Raw genomic sequence first — 19,493 nt, 5'->3', positions numbered from 1 at the left:
CTCAGATCTAAGGCACAGGATTCAGGCGACCTACACCTAACTTCAAGAGCCACCTGGGCAGCACAAACCCGCTCTCGACATACTATTACCGGTCGCGACAGCAAAAGAGTCAACTCCAGTTCAGTTCCGGTCACATTCCTTCCTCTAGCTACCGCACTCCCCATCCTGAACTTACCTAACCTCGATCACAATGGCATACGAAGACAAAAAACGAAGAGGCAACGAATCTGAGTACCCCTCGAAACGGTCAAAGTCAGAGATGGACCCTTCACAAAACCCTTACCTCGCTCACATGTACGAAGAAGATACTGGGAGTGCCGGGCGTCCTGGAAAGGGCGGAAATACTGGGAGCATATTGAACACCTTCAGGCGCCATCAGACAACTACAGAGCAAGCCAACAAAGCCGAAGATGGCCCATTGAACCCTTTCAACGGGAACCCATTGTCAAATCAGTACTTCAAAATTCTGAAGACGCGAAGGAATTTGCCAGTTCATCAGCAGAGGTGGGTTGTAATGCTCTTATCGGGGGTGCTTCCTTTTATCGTTGCTGACTATTTGATCCAGAGATGAGTTCCTTGAAATGTTCCATTCAAGCCAAATCCTCGTTTTTGTCGGGGAAACCGGTTCAGGAAAAACTACGCAAATTCCTCAATTCGTCCTGTTCGATGATCTCCCTCACCTTAACGGTCGTAAGCAGGTCGCATGTACTCAGCCCCGTCGAGTCGCTGCCATGTCCGTGGCGAAGCGTGTCGCCGATGAGATGGACGTTCAGTTGGGGCAAGAGGTTGGGTATAACATTCGTTTTGAGGATAAGACCGGACCAAATACCATTTTAAAGTACATGACAGACGGTATGCTTCTTAGAGAGGCTATGAATGATCACAACCTAGACCGGTACTCCTGTATCATTCTTGACGAAGCACACGAAAGAACACTAGCCACCGATATTCTTATGGGACTGTTAAAAGATGTCGCCATAAGGAGGCCGGATTTGAAGATCATTATCATGTCCGCTACGCTGGATGCGCAAAAGTTTCAGCGCTATTTCAATGATGCGCCACTACTGGCTGTTCCTGGACGTACACATCCTGTAGAGATCTTCTATACTCCTGAGGCAGAGCGAGATTATGTTGAAGCCGCACTTAGGACAGTCTTACAAATACATGCAACAGAGCCTGAAGGAGATATTCTTCTCTTCCTTACTGGTGAAGAGGAGATCGAGGATGCATGTCGAAAGATTTCTCTTGAGGCGGATGAATTACTACGAGAGACAGATTGTGGTCCTCTGAAGGTTTATCCGCTTTATGGAACTCTGCCACCTGCTATGCAACAAAAAATCTTTGAACCTGCACCACCTCCGAGACGTCCAGGTGGTGCGCCAGGGCGCAAGGTTGTTGTATCAACAAACATTGCAGAGACATCCCTTACAATCGATGGTATTGTTTATGTTGTGGATCCCGGTTTCTCAAAACAGAAGGTCTACAACCCTCGAATTCGTATTGAATCGTTGCTTGTCTCCCCAATCTCCAAGGCATCTGCTCAACAGCGGGCCGGTCGTGCCGGTCGTACCAGGCCTGGAAAATGCTTTAGGCTTTATACTGAAGCAGCCTTCAAGAAAGAGTTGATTGAACAGACTTACCCTGAAATTCTGAAAAGTAATCTTTCCAATACAGTCCTAGAGCTGAAGAAGCTGGGGATCGATGATCTAGTTCACTTTGATTTTATGGACCCCCCAGCGCCAGAGACGATGATGAGAGCACTGGAAGAGCTTAACTTTCTTGCTTGTCTGGATGATGACGGGTACGCAAAATCCACCTCGTCCAATTACAGGCGGTCCTTTATACTGATGCGACTTTTCATAGTAATCTGACAGCACTTGGAAAAATTGCTTCCGAATTCCCTCTCGACCCCGCGCTAGCAGTCATGCTTATTACCTCTCCCGAGTTTTTCTGCTCAAATGAGATACTTTCTATTACTGCTCTCCTTTCTGTTCCACAGATTTTTGTGCGTCCCCCGCAAGCTCGTAAGCGGGCCGATGAGATGAAGCAGCTGTTCGCACATCCAGACGGTGATCATCTTACTATGTTGAACGTCTATCACGCTTTTAAGTCCCCGGAGGCTCAAGAAAACCCAAGTGATTGGTGTTACAACCACTTCTTGAGTCTGAGGTCTCTCCAGAGCGCTGATAATGTCAGAAGTCAATTGGCAAAGATCATGGAAAGGAATGAACTGGAACTTGTTTCTACGCCTTTTGAAGACAAGAATTATTACACCAACATAAGGAGAGCGCTTGTCTCGGGATTCTTCATGCAAGTTGCAAAAAAGGCGGCGAATGGGAAGCAGTACGTTACTGTCAAAGACAATCAGGTACTTTCAACCCCCCTTAATCCGCAAATTTTGTTTTATAACTAATTCTTTTGTAAAGGATGTTCTCCTCCATCCCAGTACAGTACTCGGGCAGGAGTCTGACTGGCTTATTTACAACGAATTCGTATTGACCTCTAAAAACTACATCCGGACAGTGACACAGATTAAAGCAGAGTGGCTACTTGAGATCGCGCCGGTCTATTATGACCTTAATACATTCCAAAAAGGAGATGTGAAAACTGCGCTGCAAAGGACGGCAGAAAAGATGAAACGGAAGGAGCAACTTGCTGGGAAAACTAGTAGGATGGGTAATGGATATTAAAACTTTGTGCCGTGAGTCTGGGTATACTGCTATTATTTTTAGATGTTGTGCCAGAAATGTACGGCAAATTTTTCTTCTTGGGAGTATTGTATTTTTAAAGCCCGTACTTGGTATTTAAAGGTTAAAGGCGATCAGGTAAAGATAAATACCATTCCGTAATCTTTTTAGTTAACTTAGGACATGTTTGGCTGTCTTATATATCCTTATAACTACCTGTTTTTCCTCCGCTGTGGCTAGGCCATACCTTGTGACAACTATAAATTTCACATAGTTCTGGAAGCCATATTTAAATTCTTTGTCTGTCATATCAAACGAGTGATGATACATGATCCAGTAATCACGAGAACAGAGTAAAATTATGGCATGATTTTGTGGTCCACTAAGGGCAATATAATCTGACCACGTCAGGTGAATCATGATTCAGATTCTCAGTCGAATCAGATAATCTCGCTTCCGTCCTCATCGAATTTCATCTATTAGGAGTCGAGAGGTGCACTAAGCTGGTGTGCATGGGATTGTCATCAGGAACACATCTATTACCATAAAGCCAACTGAACTATGGCAGAAACTCACTCTATTGTTGATCTCTCTCACTTTGACGAGGAAGACGTGTGCGACTACCGCTTCGGAGGATATCACCCGGTACGGCTTGGGGATATCTATAATAATCGGTACAAAGTTGTCCGGAAGCTTGGGTATGGGCAAAATTCGACAGTCTGGCTTGCGTTGGATCTCCAGTATGTATATACAGTACTCGGCCACCTTTATTTCATCTGAACCTTCTCTGACTCTCCCTTGAACAATCGCAGTCTTAATCGCCACGTAGCTTTAAAGATTTTAACATCCCGCTGCTACGGTGGGAAAAAGGAGGTCTACGAACTAGCCATACTCCAACGTATCACAAATTCCGATGTGAAACATCCAGGGTGGAAACATGTCCTTAGTCTACTTGATTCCTTTGTCCATACGGGGCCAAATGGAGATCATGTTTGCCTGGCGAACGAAATGATGTTGGGGAATCTCCACGAACTCTCGTTCCGTTTTGGTCCGCGACGGCAGTTGCCGGTAAGGCTTGTGAAGGAGGTCTCGAGGCAAATGTTAAGCGGGTTGCAGTATTTGCACGAGACCTGTGGGGTTATCCATAGCGGTATTTATTTCTTTATTTCTTTTCTCGTGGGTGATAGTGAGGGCGCAGGCCGGCATGGACAGGGGGCTAATCTGAGGTAGATCTGAAGCCGGCGAATATATTGATATCGATAAAGGGGCTTGATGTGGAGAGTGTGATACGAAAACATTTGGAGAACAATCACCCAATGGTTTTCCGGCCGGATTATCTTATTATATCTGATGCATTACAGCTTACCTTACCTGGCTCCCCGTCCGATTTTCTATTTAAAATTGCGGATTTTGGCAACTGTGAGTGGTTCCTCACATAGTAAACTACTGGAAAATTGGTGCTAACCTGGGTCACTGTAAAGCATCTTGGGTTGATAACCACTTGATGGAACTAATTCAACCCGTCAATCTTCGGGCACCTGAAGTTATCATCGGCGCTAAATGGGATACTAGTACGGATATATGGAATATAGGATGTGTAGTTAGTTCACGCCGCTCTTCGCTGGTGGTATGCTTAGTCTACTAACAAAGAGTAGATATTTGAGTTGTTACAAGGTAGGCCGTTATTTCGCGGTCGAACAGATGAAGGTTTAGGCTGGACAGTGAATGAAGACCGATTAGCCCTCATGATGGATCTTTTTGGTCCTTTACCCAAGGATCTGTTACAGGAAGGAAAGGTATCATCAAGATATTTCGATGATAATGGTATCATTTTCGGTCTCCTTTTATACCAAAACCCCACTAAAGAGTACTATAGGGAACTTATCCTCTATAAGGCCAATCAGCAACGAGTTCTCTCTTGAAAGGGTAGTGAAACTCTGGAACCCGGGTCTATCGGAAAAAACGGCACTCGGATTCGTGGAGTTTCTTAAGCCAATGCTAGAATATCGACCTAAGGACCGGAGGACCGCTAGACAGATGCTGGATGGGGCATGGCTTCAATAGACCAAATACGTTGTGCTACTTTTCATTTCTTCTGGGGTCATTTGGAATATTATCTTGTAATTCTCTGGGGGTTTATTTTTACTTCTTTTATTAGGGGATCTTGGATTAGTATTTTTTTTTTTTTTAATCAAAGATGAACGCTGAAAATGTAGGCAATTCTTTTCATTTCTACCACGTTGGGCATATGAACCCTGAGCCAGAGGTATTAAACAAAAACAGCTTCTATACACCTATTATAAGCTAAGATAACGTCTTAGAAGTCTCTCGCAAATAAACCACCTCAATCAGTCGTAGACCGTAAAACCATGAAAGAGCGTATTAATGCCGATACAGCTCAATCATAGAAGGTCACTCGACTGAGGAGAAATATCCCTCTACACATTTTAACTCATCGATCGTACCCTCTACGCACATAGATAAGAGTGAATTCAAAGGTATAAATCAATAATTACAAACTATATATTCCTGTTATTTCAGTCTTGATACCACCTTTTCATACATACTGATTTGGTAGGGCTCATAGGCGGGTTATTGCTTGGCTTCCATGACCAAACAAAGCTCAAAACGCTCAGGGTCACGGCCTATCGAGCTTCATAAGGGTTGTATCCCTCCTCCCCAACCCCGGTAATATTATATCACCTACAAAACGTTCCACAACCCTAAACCCGCACTTCTCAAGAACCCTAATACTGCCCATATTGAACGGGTCTACCTTTGCTATAATGAAATTGATACCTTTGGAGTACCCCCAATATGCTTCTATGTATGCAACAAGCGCTTCACTTGCGTATCCCTGACCCCAGAAGGACTGGTTAAAGATATAGCCTATCTCAACCGTGTCTAGGGAGAAGCGAGAGGTGACACCAATGACACCAATCATGGCGCAATTGGTCGTTGTGTCGGAGTTGGAAGCTCGAATTAAAACCCCGTAATTGAGACGCTTGGGCTTCTCTGGGTCAAAGAATAACCCATCCATGCGGGCTCTACTCTCTCCAAGTGAATGGGAGGTTCCACGAGTTCTAGGTAGTAGTTATTAGCATTTGAGGCTATTAGCAATTTGAGACTCGAGAGGTGTCTGATAGAGAGTACTCACGACCACTTGGCTACAGAGGGATTGCTCCAGATAGCGTGGAAATCATTGAGGTGCGACTCTTCAAGGAGTTGAAATTCGAGGCGTGAAGTTTTTACAACTGGAGGTGGTAGGGGGAGTTCGCTCATAGCTTTAGATGTGTTTTTTTTCTGTCCGGGAAGAGACCATTGAAATTTAAGAAGTCGATTGACTCAGACATCAATATGACTCTGAATATGTACAGGGATTATATCTACAGGAGTAGTACCTTCCTTATTTTGATTGTAGAGGCAGCTATAGAAATCCATGAAAGGCTGTTTTTGAACAAATGAATAGTAGTTGATTGTTCGAGGGGTTTATTGTATTGATAATGGTGAAATTGTCTATCACAGCAGATTCCAACTGATCAATCTATTTAGCTCGAAAGCGATATTTCATGGTAGCTATAGGAATATCTTGCTTGATAAACCCTAACCACCAATCTAGATGAAAACCTATCTTTCAAGATGCTCATAATCGATCATTTCCTGCAGGTACTTCTATATATATGAGGGAAGAATCGTAAATCCTGCCAACGTAAACATCGGACTTACAAGACATATCGAATCTAAAAACATCTCCAACATGGCTCACCAAAATGCACATATAATTATGCACCTCGCACAGCAGATCCAGCGCCTCACTTACAAGGACACATTTATGAGAAATCAGTACTATGTCCTTGCAAGAATAGTTTGCGACCCCTCTCCCCAGAACTCGTACTCCAAGCTTGTTCAAATCATGCATAAAATTGCCGCATATAATATTCGGCATTATGCTTCTGCCTTAGAAGCAGAAGAAGTCAGAGTGCTGATTATAAACATGTGCCTCGAGATGGTCCCGTGGGAGAAGAGATCATTGTTTAAGACGTTTGTGGAGCAGATGGAGCATCTGCATGAGTTGAGGGTAGAGGTAATTGAGGAGTTGATTAGGCTCAAGTTTGACATGGATGTGGAGCTGCATTTAGGTAAGTGCGATGGCTGTGAGGAATGTGAGGAACTTGGAGAAGAGTGAGCCAGTAGGCGAATTCTAGGTTTTGGCACATGCGCAAGAGAACGTTCTATGCAGGCACGAGCTGTCGCATCGAACCTTCAGATAACAGGCAAAATCCCATTCGGGCCTCGAAAACTATTGATAAAAAAAAAAAAAAAAGAAAAACAGTATGAAGAGAAAAGAAAAAGAAAGAAAACTGGGAACTAAGCATGGGCACAAGTTTGTGTTACTAAGAGAAAAGTTTAGTCTCAAAGAATTTAGTCACGTAGGATTTAGTCACATAGGATTTATTAAAGAGATGCAGTTTTTGATAATGAATTCCGTCGATTTATTTATATATATTCGCCCAGATTGGTGGGCTACATAAAAATCGTTTCCTAGACGTTGGTTTGGTTAGTACAATCTCAATTCCACCTAGAACTTCCATCGTTCGCATGGCCAAAATTATCCTAGATAAACACTTTCCAAACGTTAGTGACAATGTCCACCAGAAGTCTCAAAGAAACCTAAAAGGTGCAAAGTAGGGGGGGGTTCGTCAGAAGTCCAGGACTATCATCGACCTACACACCCCTCCGAAGAAGAATATGTAGGCCTCGATAAAGAGGTACCAGAAAAATAGTATATATGTGATTGATCATCATTCGGAATTGTAGGGTATGGAATGAATGGCGGGAGGACAGAATGATTGCAACTTACATTAACGTGCACAGCTGCGCACACCGATCGAATGGTCGAAGGATTGATGAATGTTGATAGGTGAGAGTTCGCATTGGCTTTAAGTTGAAGTTTTCTTTCGCATCAGAAACCCGATTAGTCATGTCGCCGCCAAGTGTAGATTCACCGCCTTAAGGGCAGGGGGCATAGGGCTAGGATAACATGACATGGGGGTATTCGAGTGAGATTGGGAGATGCATTGATGAAAGCTGTGTAGACTTAAAAGTTTATTAGTGCCCATGACCTTAAAAGACTTTGGGGGTAATTGATTGCTTGGTAAAGTATCGAAAGAAGAAGAAGCTTAAGGGTATGAAATTTAAAGCAAAAAAAAAGCATATATAAAAAGCATCAACTAACTCTGAAATCCCGCTGGATCCCACAGAAACACTTAGGGAGATTTTTAATGTTTGTTTCGGATTCTTGCCCGAAAATTTTGGGACTTTGTATAAAAAATATCAGTTATCTCATCGCTGGCGTTTGGGTATTACAGGTCGGTGGAATATTATTTGTATTCGCACCGCGGACCACCCCATCGTCGCTTCCTTGTAAAATAACAATAACAAACCCATATACCGAGACAAAGGAAAATGAGAGAGATAAGGAAAAGTCCGCAGATAAGGTATATCAACGACCAAAAACAACAGGTCATTCAGTAAAGTAGTCAAGGCTTACTTCAACTAGCATTTGAGAACTAAGAATGGTGATAAGATGAAGAGGCGGAAGAGAAGGGGTAGATAATTGAATTGAGGTATGAGGAGGTGATGAGTTAAGGTAGTGCATAATATATCAAATAACAAGACGCAAACATGAACTATGGACCAAGCACCTTACTCAATAAACAGCCGAGGAAACAGAAATAGATAGGCAACTGAAAACGCCCCACTTGATATCCAAGAGCCCTAAAGAAACATAACAAAAAAAAATACGAAGAAAAAGGGTTTATAATAAAAAAAAACAATGTCCAAGAAATATAGAAAGAAAAAAACCTAGTGGAAATAAGTCCGCAAGATGATGACAAAACCCGTGCCAGAAAGAAGAAAAGGAAAGGGAAAGGGAATAATTAGAAGTGCCCCCGATTAAGAGTGCCCAAGAGTGTTCGCCGCCGTTGCACGAATGGCCAATATCCCAAAATTGAAGTCCTGCCACCAAATCGCTGAGTCCCATTCATCCAAAATATCCCGCTCCGTTCTTTTTTTCTTTTTTTTCTCGCAATGTTCCCACACTGGGCCACAGATAGTCAAAGTAATAAACGAAATAAGAAGGGAAGTGTATAAAACCAATAAATGTCCCCACCCAACAAAGCAGAACCCCCTGATATTCTCCACTCAAATACTTTTATGATCCGTTTGTCTTAACTCGTTTATTCCCGCCCACCCGTGGACTCTGCTTAACTTTATTGTTGACCGTACCATTGACACCGCTGTCACCTGCGTCCTCGTTTTGCTTCACCTCGCTAGTGGTACTTGCTCGCCGCCGTTTATTCGTTTGATTCGGAGATGTGTTCGCGCTTCCTACTGTCGTGCTCGTTTGTGAGCTCGGATTGCTGGTGGGATGACCCTGCTGCGAATGTTGGGTTACTAACCCTGGGGCCTGAATATGTGGACTTGGAGTTGTGCCTGGTCCTCCTCCCACTCCTCCTACACTTAGATGCGGTGAAGGCGGTACACCCATCCGCATCTCATTCGCCGATGGTGATCGTGTAAGACCAATTGGGAGTCCGCCCATCATTTGGTGCTGCTGCTGGTTAGGGCCACGCGGGATGCCGCCAGGTCCGCCGGGGTGCCCCTGCTGTGGCTGAAGCCCCTGAGCTAGAGCTGAAGCGTGCGCTGCTTGCTGCTGCTGCTGCTGCTGCTGCTGCTGCTGTTGCTGCTGTTGCTGTTGCTGTTGCTGTTGTTGTTGCTGTTGTTGTTGCTGTTGCTGTTGCTGTTGCTGTTGCTGCTGTTGCTGCTGTTGCTGCATAGCTGCCTGTTGCTGCATCGCGTGCTGATGAGCTATATGCTGCTGTTGCTGTTGCTGTTGTTGAGTCACAATACTTTGGAGAGCTTGGCTAGGTGTTAGATTCGCATTCGCTTGTGAAAAGCTGAAGAGGTCGCGCATTTGAGATATTGTTTCTGCGATCTACTCTCGTAAGCTAAATGTACAAGCTACATAAACATAGTTTCAAATAATGACGGTACCTCCAAACATCTAAAAACAGTGTCAGGAACCCCGTACGGGTTCACTAGAGTTTCAGGTACATCCACATGACGTTGCGAGGGTCTCTTTCCTAACGATTTGCTGCCAGGCGATGACTTTATCTGGGCATCCTCGTTGGCGGATACCAGCGCACTCACGACTGACCGGGGCACGTAATCAATATGCTCGTTTGTCTGAAAATCCAACGCCTCCATCTGGGAATGAAGGTTGAAAGTTGCCTTCAGCACTCCAGTGGCAATCAACTGGAAAGATCGAAACTATGGTTAGTGCGCAACAAAGAGGGTTGGATATGGACTAACTCACGTGACAATCGTTTTGGAACCAATACACGAAACTTGCTTTCGGGGATTCCACAATGTGCCCTTGGTTTGGAAGCGGCGTCTCCCGAGTACCTTCAAGCATGATCTGTACATTTCTTACACCGCTCTCGAATAATGTGTAGTAGTAGCGAGCTAGAACCTGGGTTGTAATCTCGAATTGCTTTGTTTCCCGCGTTGTGCTATTCCAGAGCGCCTGTCGCATTACACCGCCAGGCGAGTAGAAGTTTGAAACGAATGTTCGCCAATAGTTGATGTCGTTCGCAAGCCGAGGAGTCTCAAACGCAGCTAGGTGACTACAGAATTGGTGTAGTTTCAGTACAGAGGCACCTCGTAAAGATTGACTACCCGCAAAGTCAGCATTTGCTCAAGACATAACAGAACCAGCAAGTGAGATTTACGGTTGTTGCTGAGCCTGTTGGGCTCGGGCCTGGGCTTGGGCTTGGGCAGCCTGGGCAGCCAGTGCTACCTGTTGCTGCTGTGCAAGATTTCCCTGCATGCTCATCTGTGGTTGTGGGGCCATGTTCATTGGGGAAGCCTGAGAATGAGCGGCAGCATTCGCTTGGTTCATGGCTATCTGTTGCGCAACCATTTGTTGCTGCTGTTGCTGCTGTTGCTGCTGCTGGGCTGCTTGCGCCTGTGCCAATTGTTGATGAATATGTGGTGGTAGACTCACATTTCCTCTCATTTGAGGGTTTCCACCCCCATATCCCCCCATATTAGCACCGGGTACACCTCCTCCCGGCGGACCGCCTGTGTATAAACCGTTAGGAAGACCGCCGCGGACTTGAGGAGACCCGTTGTTCTGGCCATGAAAGATCATACCCGGGTTTCCCATACCCACATTCATTCCGTTCATCATCGCATGCTGTTGTTGGGCCTGCTGTTGTCGCTGCCGTTGCTGTGCTTGTACTAGCAACTGCTGTTGTTGTTGTATTTGGGCCATCTGTGCTTGTCCTGGATGTAACCCAGCTACTACTGGAGACGCCATGTTAGTGTCATTCATTCATTAACAATGAGAACTCCTCCACGACACCTCAATTGAGCCTCAACCACCTTTGAGGTAGGTCGCGAGCTTAATTAGCGCGATTCTCGCGCGCCAATTGAGATAACTAGGATCGAGCTCCTAAACTGAAATAGGGTGCTGGGGACTACTAACGCGCCATCTGATGTTGCTGTTGAGCAGCAGCCTGCTGAGCAGCATATACCTGGGCTTGTTGAGGATGTAATTGCTGCATCCCATGAGGCGCCGGTTGTCCTGGATGGCCTTGAACATGTTGTTGAGGACCCTGCTGCATACCTGGGTGCTGTTGCAGCTGGTTCTGGTGTTGAGGGTAAGTGGCCATCATGGTTCCGTGATTGTTTACGGCTCAGCGGCCGTTGGGGAAGGGAGGTTTCTGATGTCTAGTTGTGTTTATGTCCGAGTAGGTTTTACGTATATATGGTGGTGATATAGTCAAGGGGTATATATGGCTCTGGCTAGTGTGGGACGTATTATGAAGGTTGATGCGTAATAATGGGATTAGGGTCTGAGTATAATAATAATAATCAGATGGCGAGGGACGGGCGAAGCGAGTAGTTATTCAGACAATCGTGTCGATGGGGGCGACGAACGTACTGGGGGGGAGGGATACCTGGGGAGGGGGAGATATCTGGGGGGTTGTGGACTGGCTGGGTTGGGTGGGTAGGTCAAGCAAGTAGACTCAATAGCGGGTGAGGATCGATGTGAAAGAGGGGTTTAGGGTTGATTTTGAGGCTCGCGGGATGGAAAGGGAAAGGGTTGGCTGGTTGCTTGCTTTCTCGAAAGGGATCGGTTCGCGTGAGATGCACCGAGTAACGTCCAAGAAGCTTTTCCGGCCCGCTGGACAGGTCAGGAGTGGAACGGCGACGACGGCGGCGGCAGTAGCAGCGAAGTGGCAGCAGCAGCCAGAAGTAATGGTTGAATGCGGCAACAACAACAACGGGGAGAGAGAACGACCACACGTAACGGAAGGCTCTTCCGGAGAATCAGAAGGGAGCGTGTGTGCGAGAAGAGAGTGAGAGAGGGTTGGGATGAGGAAAAAAGGTGAAGGGAGGTGAGGAAGGAGGAAGGAGGCGCGGGAGAGCGTCGGAAGTATTGGGTGGTGGGTAGGTAAGAAAGGGCTAGCAGTATGAGATAGAAAGAAGGAGCTGCAGCAGTAATAACAATATGATGTATGTAGTTGCAGCCAGCAGTAGTAGTAGTTGCAGTAGAACTGGACAAAACGGACAGAGCTGCTGCGACCGTGAACAGCAGCTACAAATAGGATATTATTATAGACGTTTATGAGATCTCATGACTTCTAGGACGTAGATAGATAGGTGGACTGGTATTCTCCTTCTCCCGCTTTTTTTTTTTTTTAAGAAGTACTTTCTTTTCCTGAATTTACCTCGTCTCTCAGCAGGGCATCATTTAAATATGCAGGAAAAAAAGTAGTGAATACCGCCGGTATCAGGGGGAGGAGCAGGCAATAATCAAAATTCGAGAGGCTGCACTTTGCTGGGGTAGAACAAGAAAATGTGCACTGTACTGTGGGAAGGAGCAAGTACTTATAAGATCAGAGAACCAAAAAATGGATCCTCAGAATGACACCAAACTCGAGCAAAAGAGGAGGGGAGAAGAATTGTGTGCACCTTTTTTTTTTTTTTTGTTGCAAGAGCAGAGCCCTCGCTGTTCGCGCTCTCTCTCTGGGGGGCAACAGTGGTGGTCTTTTTTCTTTCCCTCCATTAACACTAATTTAATAATTAACTGTCTTTTTTCTTACCAAAATGAGATGATTTGTCAGTAAAATCTTGCATGACAACCCTAACCCGCTTTGCCAAGATCTCTTACGTCGGTCAAAAAATTTTCTTTTCCTTCCCGTGTGCCTATAAATGACCCGATGAGCCTCTCAACATCATTAACACCATGTCCCGCGACCGTGAACACCACGAAAAGGAAGTACTGATGCCAGTGCTTCCATCAAAAACTTACTGGTATGTACCCTCTCCTCCATCTTTCCGTTCCCTACCGTTCACAAACTTCTGAATGATGAAAACCTACGCACACCTTCTTTCCCAATCTTATTCGATCATGATTGAGGCCGCAGTGCTGTTCGGGCTCGATCCAGCCTTCGGGCTGGATTGACCTGTCTACTTGCCAGTACTTTGTTGTCTGACCACTCAGAAGTCAATTCACTACATCTTGCCCCACTTGTCATTACTGTTATGACCATTTGCTAACTTAGTGGCAGACTTGACAGGTTCCATCGATCAATATCAATAATCCGTACGGTCAACAGGTTCACCACAAAAGGTCAGTCTAATTTTTCTACAGTTTCCCCCTCACTGCTCAATTGCACCTCCCCGCCTCCCCCGCGTTCAGATGATGAAAGCATATCCTACATTCGCAGTTTCCTCGGTAGCATACGCAAGAACCCATTTTGTATTGCCAGTGACCGCTGCAAGACCTTTCTTGGAGGTCTGATTCGAACGCTCATATCCCCCAATTAAAATTTATTGCCTATCATACCCAAACCATGATCAGTCATACTAATATCTTAAAGGTTATACTACAGGTTTTATCGATTTGCGGTCCATGCAATCAATCAAGTCAATAATACTATCACCACTAATAGTAACACATAATAACAATGCTAATACTAATAATAATAGTAAAAATCGATTAATAGCCTTTAAAATGCAATTTGTAAAATCTGTCGTGAAAATGTTCTCTGTGATACTCCATCTTAATCGTATCCGTCCCTGCCTGTGATCCCCTACCATCAAATGTATCCATCTCCCTTCTCCATCAAAAAACTGCATGTCTCGGCTCGTTTCCAACTGCACTGGCTTACTTCGTGTGGAACCTATGTAGCCTCGCCAATTTGCAGTTGTGCGTTGTTAGAGTATGTAGAATTTCGTCATGGGCACAAAAGAAATTGCGGGGAACACATTTTTTTATCCTGTTCCTTGCATGAGATCTTACTCTAACAGCGGTCAACTTTGGTACCTTGAAGGGAGGGAATAGGTGATGCTCGGACCGGGTATTTGGCAGATCATTTTAGGTCACCCGCTCTTCACTCGACGCCATGGGTTGATGACATGTATCTATCAGGGGATGATACATGTACCTCTACGTAAAGGATCAGATTGTGCTTCTATAGGCCCATGGAAATCCAGAGACTATTACCTGAAGCAGTAGCTAAGTTGCATGATCCCAATATCGGCGTATGAGTATTCAAATTACATATAATTCCTATGTACAGAATATTAGATAATACTAGTTCATGCAACTTTGCTCTGTAGACGGAAAATAAAGACATCATAACCCAAGGCTGCTGAAGACCATGTAGTCAGTGTATCAAGTTTCCTCCATTCCAAAGTTGTTTCGTCTCCTGTGTTTTGATGCTGCATGATACTGTTATTCGTGGGTTAGCATAAACCATAAATCGCTGTTGTTAGCTTCTAGTACTCTAATCCCGACTTGCACGGTTTCTGTTTAGAGAGCTGTGGGTTAGTACAAGCACGTAAGAGAAATCATCAGTTGCCCATATTAGAGCGGAAAGATGCATGTGCTATATGCTGTTCAATGTTACCTAGTGGTGGCCAAGCTTTTCAGAAGCGGTCTTCATAAGATCTCACTCGACGTAGTCATAACGAACTTACAAGATCAAAGAAAATAAACGAGAAACGAAAAGTGAGAGAGGAAACTCAGTACAACCATCCACATAACCCTAGTGCTTACAGAAGGAAAGTCACAGATATTTACAGTACGAACCTACCTTATCTTTTCCCTCTCCGGCGGCGCGCCTTTTTTAATTATCATATCATGTCATGCAGCTTTTTCTCAGTACGTTTTTGGTTTTGTTTCTTTCACATAATCTTCTCTCTTTCGCAGACATCAAATCAATCAATCAAAAACCAATCACATCATCAATCACCACACGCACACATCTCACACTACGAGATTTCACCGGCAGAAGCGAAAATCACGGTGTCACGACTCACGTAATCTTACGTCTCCGGAACGAGAGAGAGGAAGGGAAGAGGGGAACCTTTGTCCACTCCCATGGCCGTGTGTTCTCCCGTCCTCTCTCCATCCCGGATTTCCGCCGATATGTGTGCGCTCCCGCCCCTGATTCCCTGACTTCCCATATCTGCACCCACCAAACCACCTACGACATGATAAGAGACGAGGAACGATTAATGACAAAAGAGATAACATCGAAAAGAAACCGAGAAAAAAACAGAACAACAAAATGCAAACCACAAAATTATTCCAGAGAGAATAAGCTGCAGCCCAATAGCTCCCCGGATGTAATCAAAGAAGAGGATGGTGACGACAGGAAGATTCCAATATATTAGGTCCCCGGTGCGGCACTGCCCGTATTTCCTGCTTGCTGTTGCATCATGGCAGCGTAATACATTGCGCAATAGGCTTGGTATCCTCCATATGGCGCATATGGGTCACTAGGGTCGGCAGGTACACCTGGAGTCACACCAGCAACACCAGGTGGCGCGCCAGCTGCAGGCTGCTGTTGCTGGGGCTGCGAATAAGCTGCCCATGACGGTTGCTGGTGCTGTGTCTGTGAAGATTGGTTATAGGAATCATTGTGGTGCCCACTTCCACTGCTATGGTGTGAATGTCCCCCCCCTCCTGCTGCGTGAGAAGGCTGTGGGCGGTTTGGTGGCCCATTACGTGACTTTGAGTACTGGGTGAGCGAGGTTAGTATATAGTTTGCTATGGAGGGAAAAAGGAATAGAAAAGAGAAGGGAACTATGTACAGAGGCTTCCACTTTTTCTTCGATAGCTTGGCGGGCGCGGTTGATTGCGTCGCGGGTTCCAGCGAGGGCGATTTCTCGCTCGGGGTCGTTGGGGTTGCATTGGGAGGAGACATTAATTCTGCATCCGGTTGAGGATTGCATTTCTTTGATTGTTTCTCCGCCTGTTTAGACAATTAGTATGGCATAGAACTAAATTTTTGAAAAACCAGGATTACCTTTTCCAATGATCATTCCCACCGCGTCAATAGGGACTTTAATGGTCTCTGTTATCCTTCCATCCGCCCCACCACTGCCCCCACCGCGTCCACCGTCACCATGACCGCCGTAGTATCCACCACTGCTGCCTGCTGGGGGGCCTCGCTCGGGGCGGCCGCCTCCGATACTAGGTGGTGGTCCAGTACCAGCATTATCGCTCTCGACAATTTCCATGATCAATCGTTTGGCGTGTTCCGCAGCAGCTACCGAACCAATGAGATTTACAGGCCTCTGGCCATTCTGCGATTTAGCTTCGCCGACAATGTTGACATGACATCCGGACTTGTCTTGGATATCCCTAATAGTTTCACCGCCACGACCAATAATCAAACCGACTGTACGATCTGGGACAAGTATCTGTATTGAGTCCTCTGCACGGTACGTATCAAGTCAGAATTACGTTCCGCGGATTTCCATCAAAGTTAATGGGGATGAAGAAAGGATATTGAAGAACGGAAAAGGAAAGAATCGCGCCAATTCACCACTGCTGTTACTTATGCTGCCATGGAAATTGGACCAACCTCCGTCTCTTAGGTTGGGCTGGCCGGCGCCCCCACCACCACTGCCGGCGCCCCCACCGCCGCCAAACTTGCCTCTACCACCACCTGCGGGCCCACCGCCCATACCACCTCCACCAGAAGGACCATTCTCGGCAATAATAGCTTCAATGGCTCTTCTGGCAGCAGCGATCTGAGGGCGGCTTCCTTGAATATTACATATTCTTTCGCCGCCGCTGTCTCGGTCTTGACCATTAGTCAAGAACTGCACCCTTGCGCCAGTTTCTTGTTCTACGCGCCGTAAAGTCTCACCACCGCGACCGATAATAAGCCCTACGAGTGTAGATTCAATGTTCATTTGTTCCGCATCCGGCGGTGGAGAACGAGTTCTATGCCCACCAAATCTAGTCCCTTCAGCGCGCGCGGGAGGAGGCGAGTTTTGATATCCACCACCACCTCCTCCGGGAGGTCCACCGCGGCGTTGCGCGGGCGGGCTGTATGAGCGCTCTCTATCACGAGTGCTATAGTCGTTTGTAGCGCGACCACGGCGCTCGTCGCGGAAAGGGTTATATGCGTCTCTAAATTCAGGTCCACGGCGAGCAGGGGGAGATCGCGAGCGTGAGCGTGAGCGACGAGGAGGAGCGCCATAGCGGGATCGAGGATCTTCGTAGCGAGTGGCTAGATAGAGGAAAGATACCGCAATATTAGATTAGATAACTTTATATCAAAAGGTTGGAATTGACTCACGTGCTTGTTCTCTATAGCCCTGTTGAATTCCCATCTCTGCAGCACGAGCTTTCGCTCGCGCGACAGCATCATCAAGGGAAACTTTCCCTGAGGTGGTAGGCTTTATGTTTGAAAGATCAAGGGAACCTGATGCAGAAGGCTGCGGCAAGTTGTAACCCTGAGGAGGAGAAGTGATGTTTTGACCTGGCTGCCCAAGTCCTTGGGGCATGCCATTATAACCTTGTACAGGACCTTGGCTTCCAGGCGGTCGCGCAGCTTTGGAGAGGAAGAAATTTCAGTTAGCGACAAACTCGGAAGTTGAACAAGGGAACGAAGAGTAGAGAAGACGGGTATAGGAATAGAGTGAATTTACTTAGAGCTGCGAGTAATGCAGCGACATTTTGATCGGCAGCCATATTAGGAGGCTGAATTAAGCGCGATAGATTATGATATTGCCCTTCTTGAGGTATTGTAGTAACAGACGCGAGATAGAGGTTGTGATGGTTGGGAACAGAGGTTGAACAAAAAAAGGAAGCGCCGGACGAACGTATTAAGTGGGAAGGCCGAAATGGTGTGTGTGGGGGGATGGACAAGTTCTCCAAACCTCTCTGTATGATATGATGTGACGTTCCTTGGTGTTGCGCTGCCCTTATTCTGAGGGGGGGTGAGAGAAGTGAGGTCAGAGGTTCAAAGGCCAGTCAGCGGGAGGAGAAGAGTGAGTGAGATCAAGAGGTGAGCGAGTGAGCGAGCCGGACAGGGAAGTCTCTGTCTGTCCTTCCTTCACTCGCGCAGGCTAGCAACAAAATAGGAAGAAAAGGAATAGACCCGCAGAAACAACCACAAAAGTGTCACGTCAATTTGTCAAGACTCTAGTGAGAAAGAGATGAATAGATATATACAAATGCATATGTAGGCAGAAATTGGAATTAAGGATACATATGTAGATTTCCAGCAGCCAGTCAGCCAGACTTGATTTGATGTCAGCCAGCAGTCATCAAATTGAGCGCCAAAGGAGATTGCCGATGTTCTTCATATTGTAATTACGTGATATCTATTAGCCACAATCTTGGCTGTGCATTGTGCCACGCCACATGGATCGAAGTAATGTACCTACATGTACTTCTACTTATACCATGGCCATGGCCAGAGACATTAATTGAGTGCGATAGCGCTGGGAACCGAATTTCTGCTTCGGTGGTTGGAACTATTACCTCCTAATCGAGGCCAGCTGTAATTTTGAAGTCAAATCCCGGTTCGGTTCTATAATGTGAGAAATGATAATGGTTGCATGTTTTAGATAAGTGCACCACTAACGGGATCCACTGCTAGCTCGGAACAAAGCCCTAGACAATATATATGGCATTTATATAAGATTTGTATATAGTGCCGTATTTTTCAGAAAATGATAAGGGTATTCAATGCTGAAAATGTGTGTCTTTATGACATAGAATATACAATAGCGCTTAGGCTTATACCATGCACGGGATTTCACAAGAAGCTGAACACCCCCTGGTCACACATGCCATATTATGGGGCCGAGAAAAATCTATTACCATATTAATTTAAGGTTTCTATTTGGCTTACTTATAGTCGATGGCATCTATGTGGCACACATATACGGTTTATGTTTTGGACAATAAGATATGTTAATTAGGGATACGCATTTCCCCTCATGATCATGACCGCCCGCGTTTCAGAATACACAATTACCAATTATTGGAGATGGTCAATATATGGAGGTGGCTATAAGAATACGTATTCCTAGAAGTAAATATACATGTATGTACCTAGCTCTGATATCTCTTGATATAGAATCCATTCCAAAAAGATTTAAGAAATGCCTATACAGCGAAAGCTTTCTATAAGAGTACGCTCGGGACCGGAATTTTGGTACCGTTATAGAGAGATTACTCTTATATAAATGGTGCTAGTGCTGAAAGCCGGGCAAAAAGGACCGAGAAGTGCTACCCTTATAGAGAGATTACCCTTATAGAAGGTACCCTTATAGCAAGCTTTCGCTATATTAGAGTAGATTTAAAGTACACGGTTCTTTTGGGCGATCAATATGTAACAGAGGTGCCCAGAACAGCACAGATACATGTACATTCCCAGAAGTGAATGTACGCCCGCAGGAAAAAAGTGAGGAAACAGC

General features: G+C 45.6%; 6 protein-coding genes across 6 annotated transcripts; 3 read left to right on the top strand and 3 right to left on the bottom strand.

Moving 5' to 3' along the window:
- Window positions 1-190: 190 nt before the first annotated feature.
- LAJ45_03161 (uncharacterized protein) lies at window positions 191-2,690 on the top strand (the record flags this gene model as incomplete). Its single annotated transcript, XM_046112749.1, has 4 exons — window positions 191-504; window positions 566-1,801; window positions 1,864-2,368; window positions 2,427-2,690. The coding sequence occupies 4 exons, from the start codon at window positions 191-193 to the stop codon at window positions 2,688-2,690; spliced, it is 2,319 nt and encodes a 772-aa protein (XP_045974238.1).
- Window positions 2,691-3,248: 558 nt separating this feature from the next.
- LAJ45_03160 (uncharacterized protein) lies at window positions 3,249-4,751 on the top strand (the record flags this gene model as incomplete). Its single annotated transcript, XM_046112748.1, has 6 exons — window positions 3,249-3,427; window positions 3,500-3,837; window positions 3,918-4,106; window positions 4,169-4,287; window positions 4,343-4,511; window positions 4,564-4,751. The coding sequence occupies 6 exons, from the start codon at window positions 3,249-3,251 to the stop codon at window positions 4,749-4,751; spliced, it is 1,182 nt and encodes a 393-aa protein (XP_045974237.1).
- A 574-nt stretch (window positions 4,752-5,325) lies between these two features.
- LAJ45_03159 (uncharacterized protein) lies at window positions 5,326-5,969 on the bottom strand (the record flags this gene model as incomplete). The annotated part of the gene is made up of 2 exons (XM_046112747.1): window positions 5,326-5,770; window positions 5,845-5,969. The coding sequence occupies 2 exons, from the start codon at window positions 5,967-5,969 to the stop codon at window positions 5,326-5,328; spliced, it is 570 nt and encodes a 189-aa protein (XP_045974236.1).
- A 475-nt stretch (window positions 5,970-6,444) lies between these two features.
- LAJ45_03158 (uncharacterized protein) lies at window positions 6,445-6,873 on the top strand (the record flags this gene model as incomplete). The annotated part of the gene is made up of 1 exon (XM_046112746.1): window positions 6,445-6,873. One exon carries the CDS (start codon window positions 6,445-6,447, stop codon window positions 6,871-6,873), a length of 429 nt encoding a protein of 142 aa, XP_045974235.1.
- A 2,170-nt stretch (window positions 6,874-9,043) lies between these two features.
- On the bottom strand, window positions 9,044-11,428 carry LAJ45_03157 (uncharacterized protein; the record flags this gene model as incomplete). The annotated part of the gene is made up of 7 exons (XM_046112745.1): window positions 9,044-9,080; window positions 9,149-9,684; window positions 9,744-10,004; window positions 10,066-10,423; window positions 10,481-10,832; window positions 10,905-11,057; window positions 11,239-11,428. The coding sequence occupies 7 exons, from the start codon at window positions 11,426-11,428 to the stop codon at window positions 9,044-9,046; spliced, it is 1,887 nt and encodes a 628-aa protein (XP_045974234.1).
- Window positions 11,429-15,439: 4,011 nt separating this feature from the next.
- On the bottom strand, window positions 15,440-17,757 carry LAJ45_03155 (uncharacterized protein; the record flags this gene model as incomplete). Its single annotated transcript, XM_046112744.1, has 6 exons — window positions 15,440-15,781; window positions 15,864-16,024; window positions 16,079-16,489; window positions 16,640-17,293; window positions 17,363-17,617; window positions 17,715-17,757. 6 exons carry the CDS (start codon window positions 17,755-17,757, stop codon window positions 15,440-15,442), a joined length of 1,866 nt encoding a protein of 621 aa, XP_045974233.1.
- Window positions 17,758-19,493: the final 1,736 nt, after the last annotated feature.

This window comes from Morchella importuna, assembly GCF_003444635.1.
Source record: "Morchella importuna strain M04M26 chromosome Unknown Morimp01GS006, whole genome shotgun sequence".
Taxonomy (NCBI): Eukaryota; Fungi; Ascomycota; class Pezizomycetes; order Pezizales; family Morchellaceae; genus Morchella; species Morchella importuna.
Note: the sequence above shows the minus strand (reverse complement) of the source record. Positions and strands in the feature narration are given on the sequence as shown.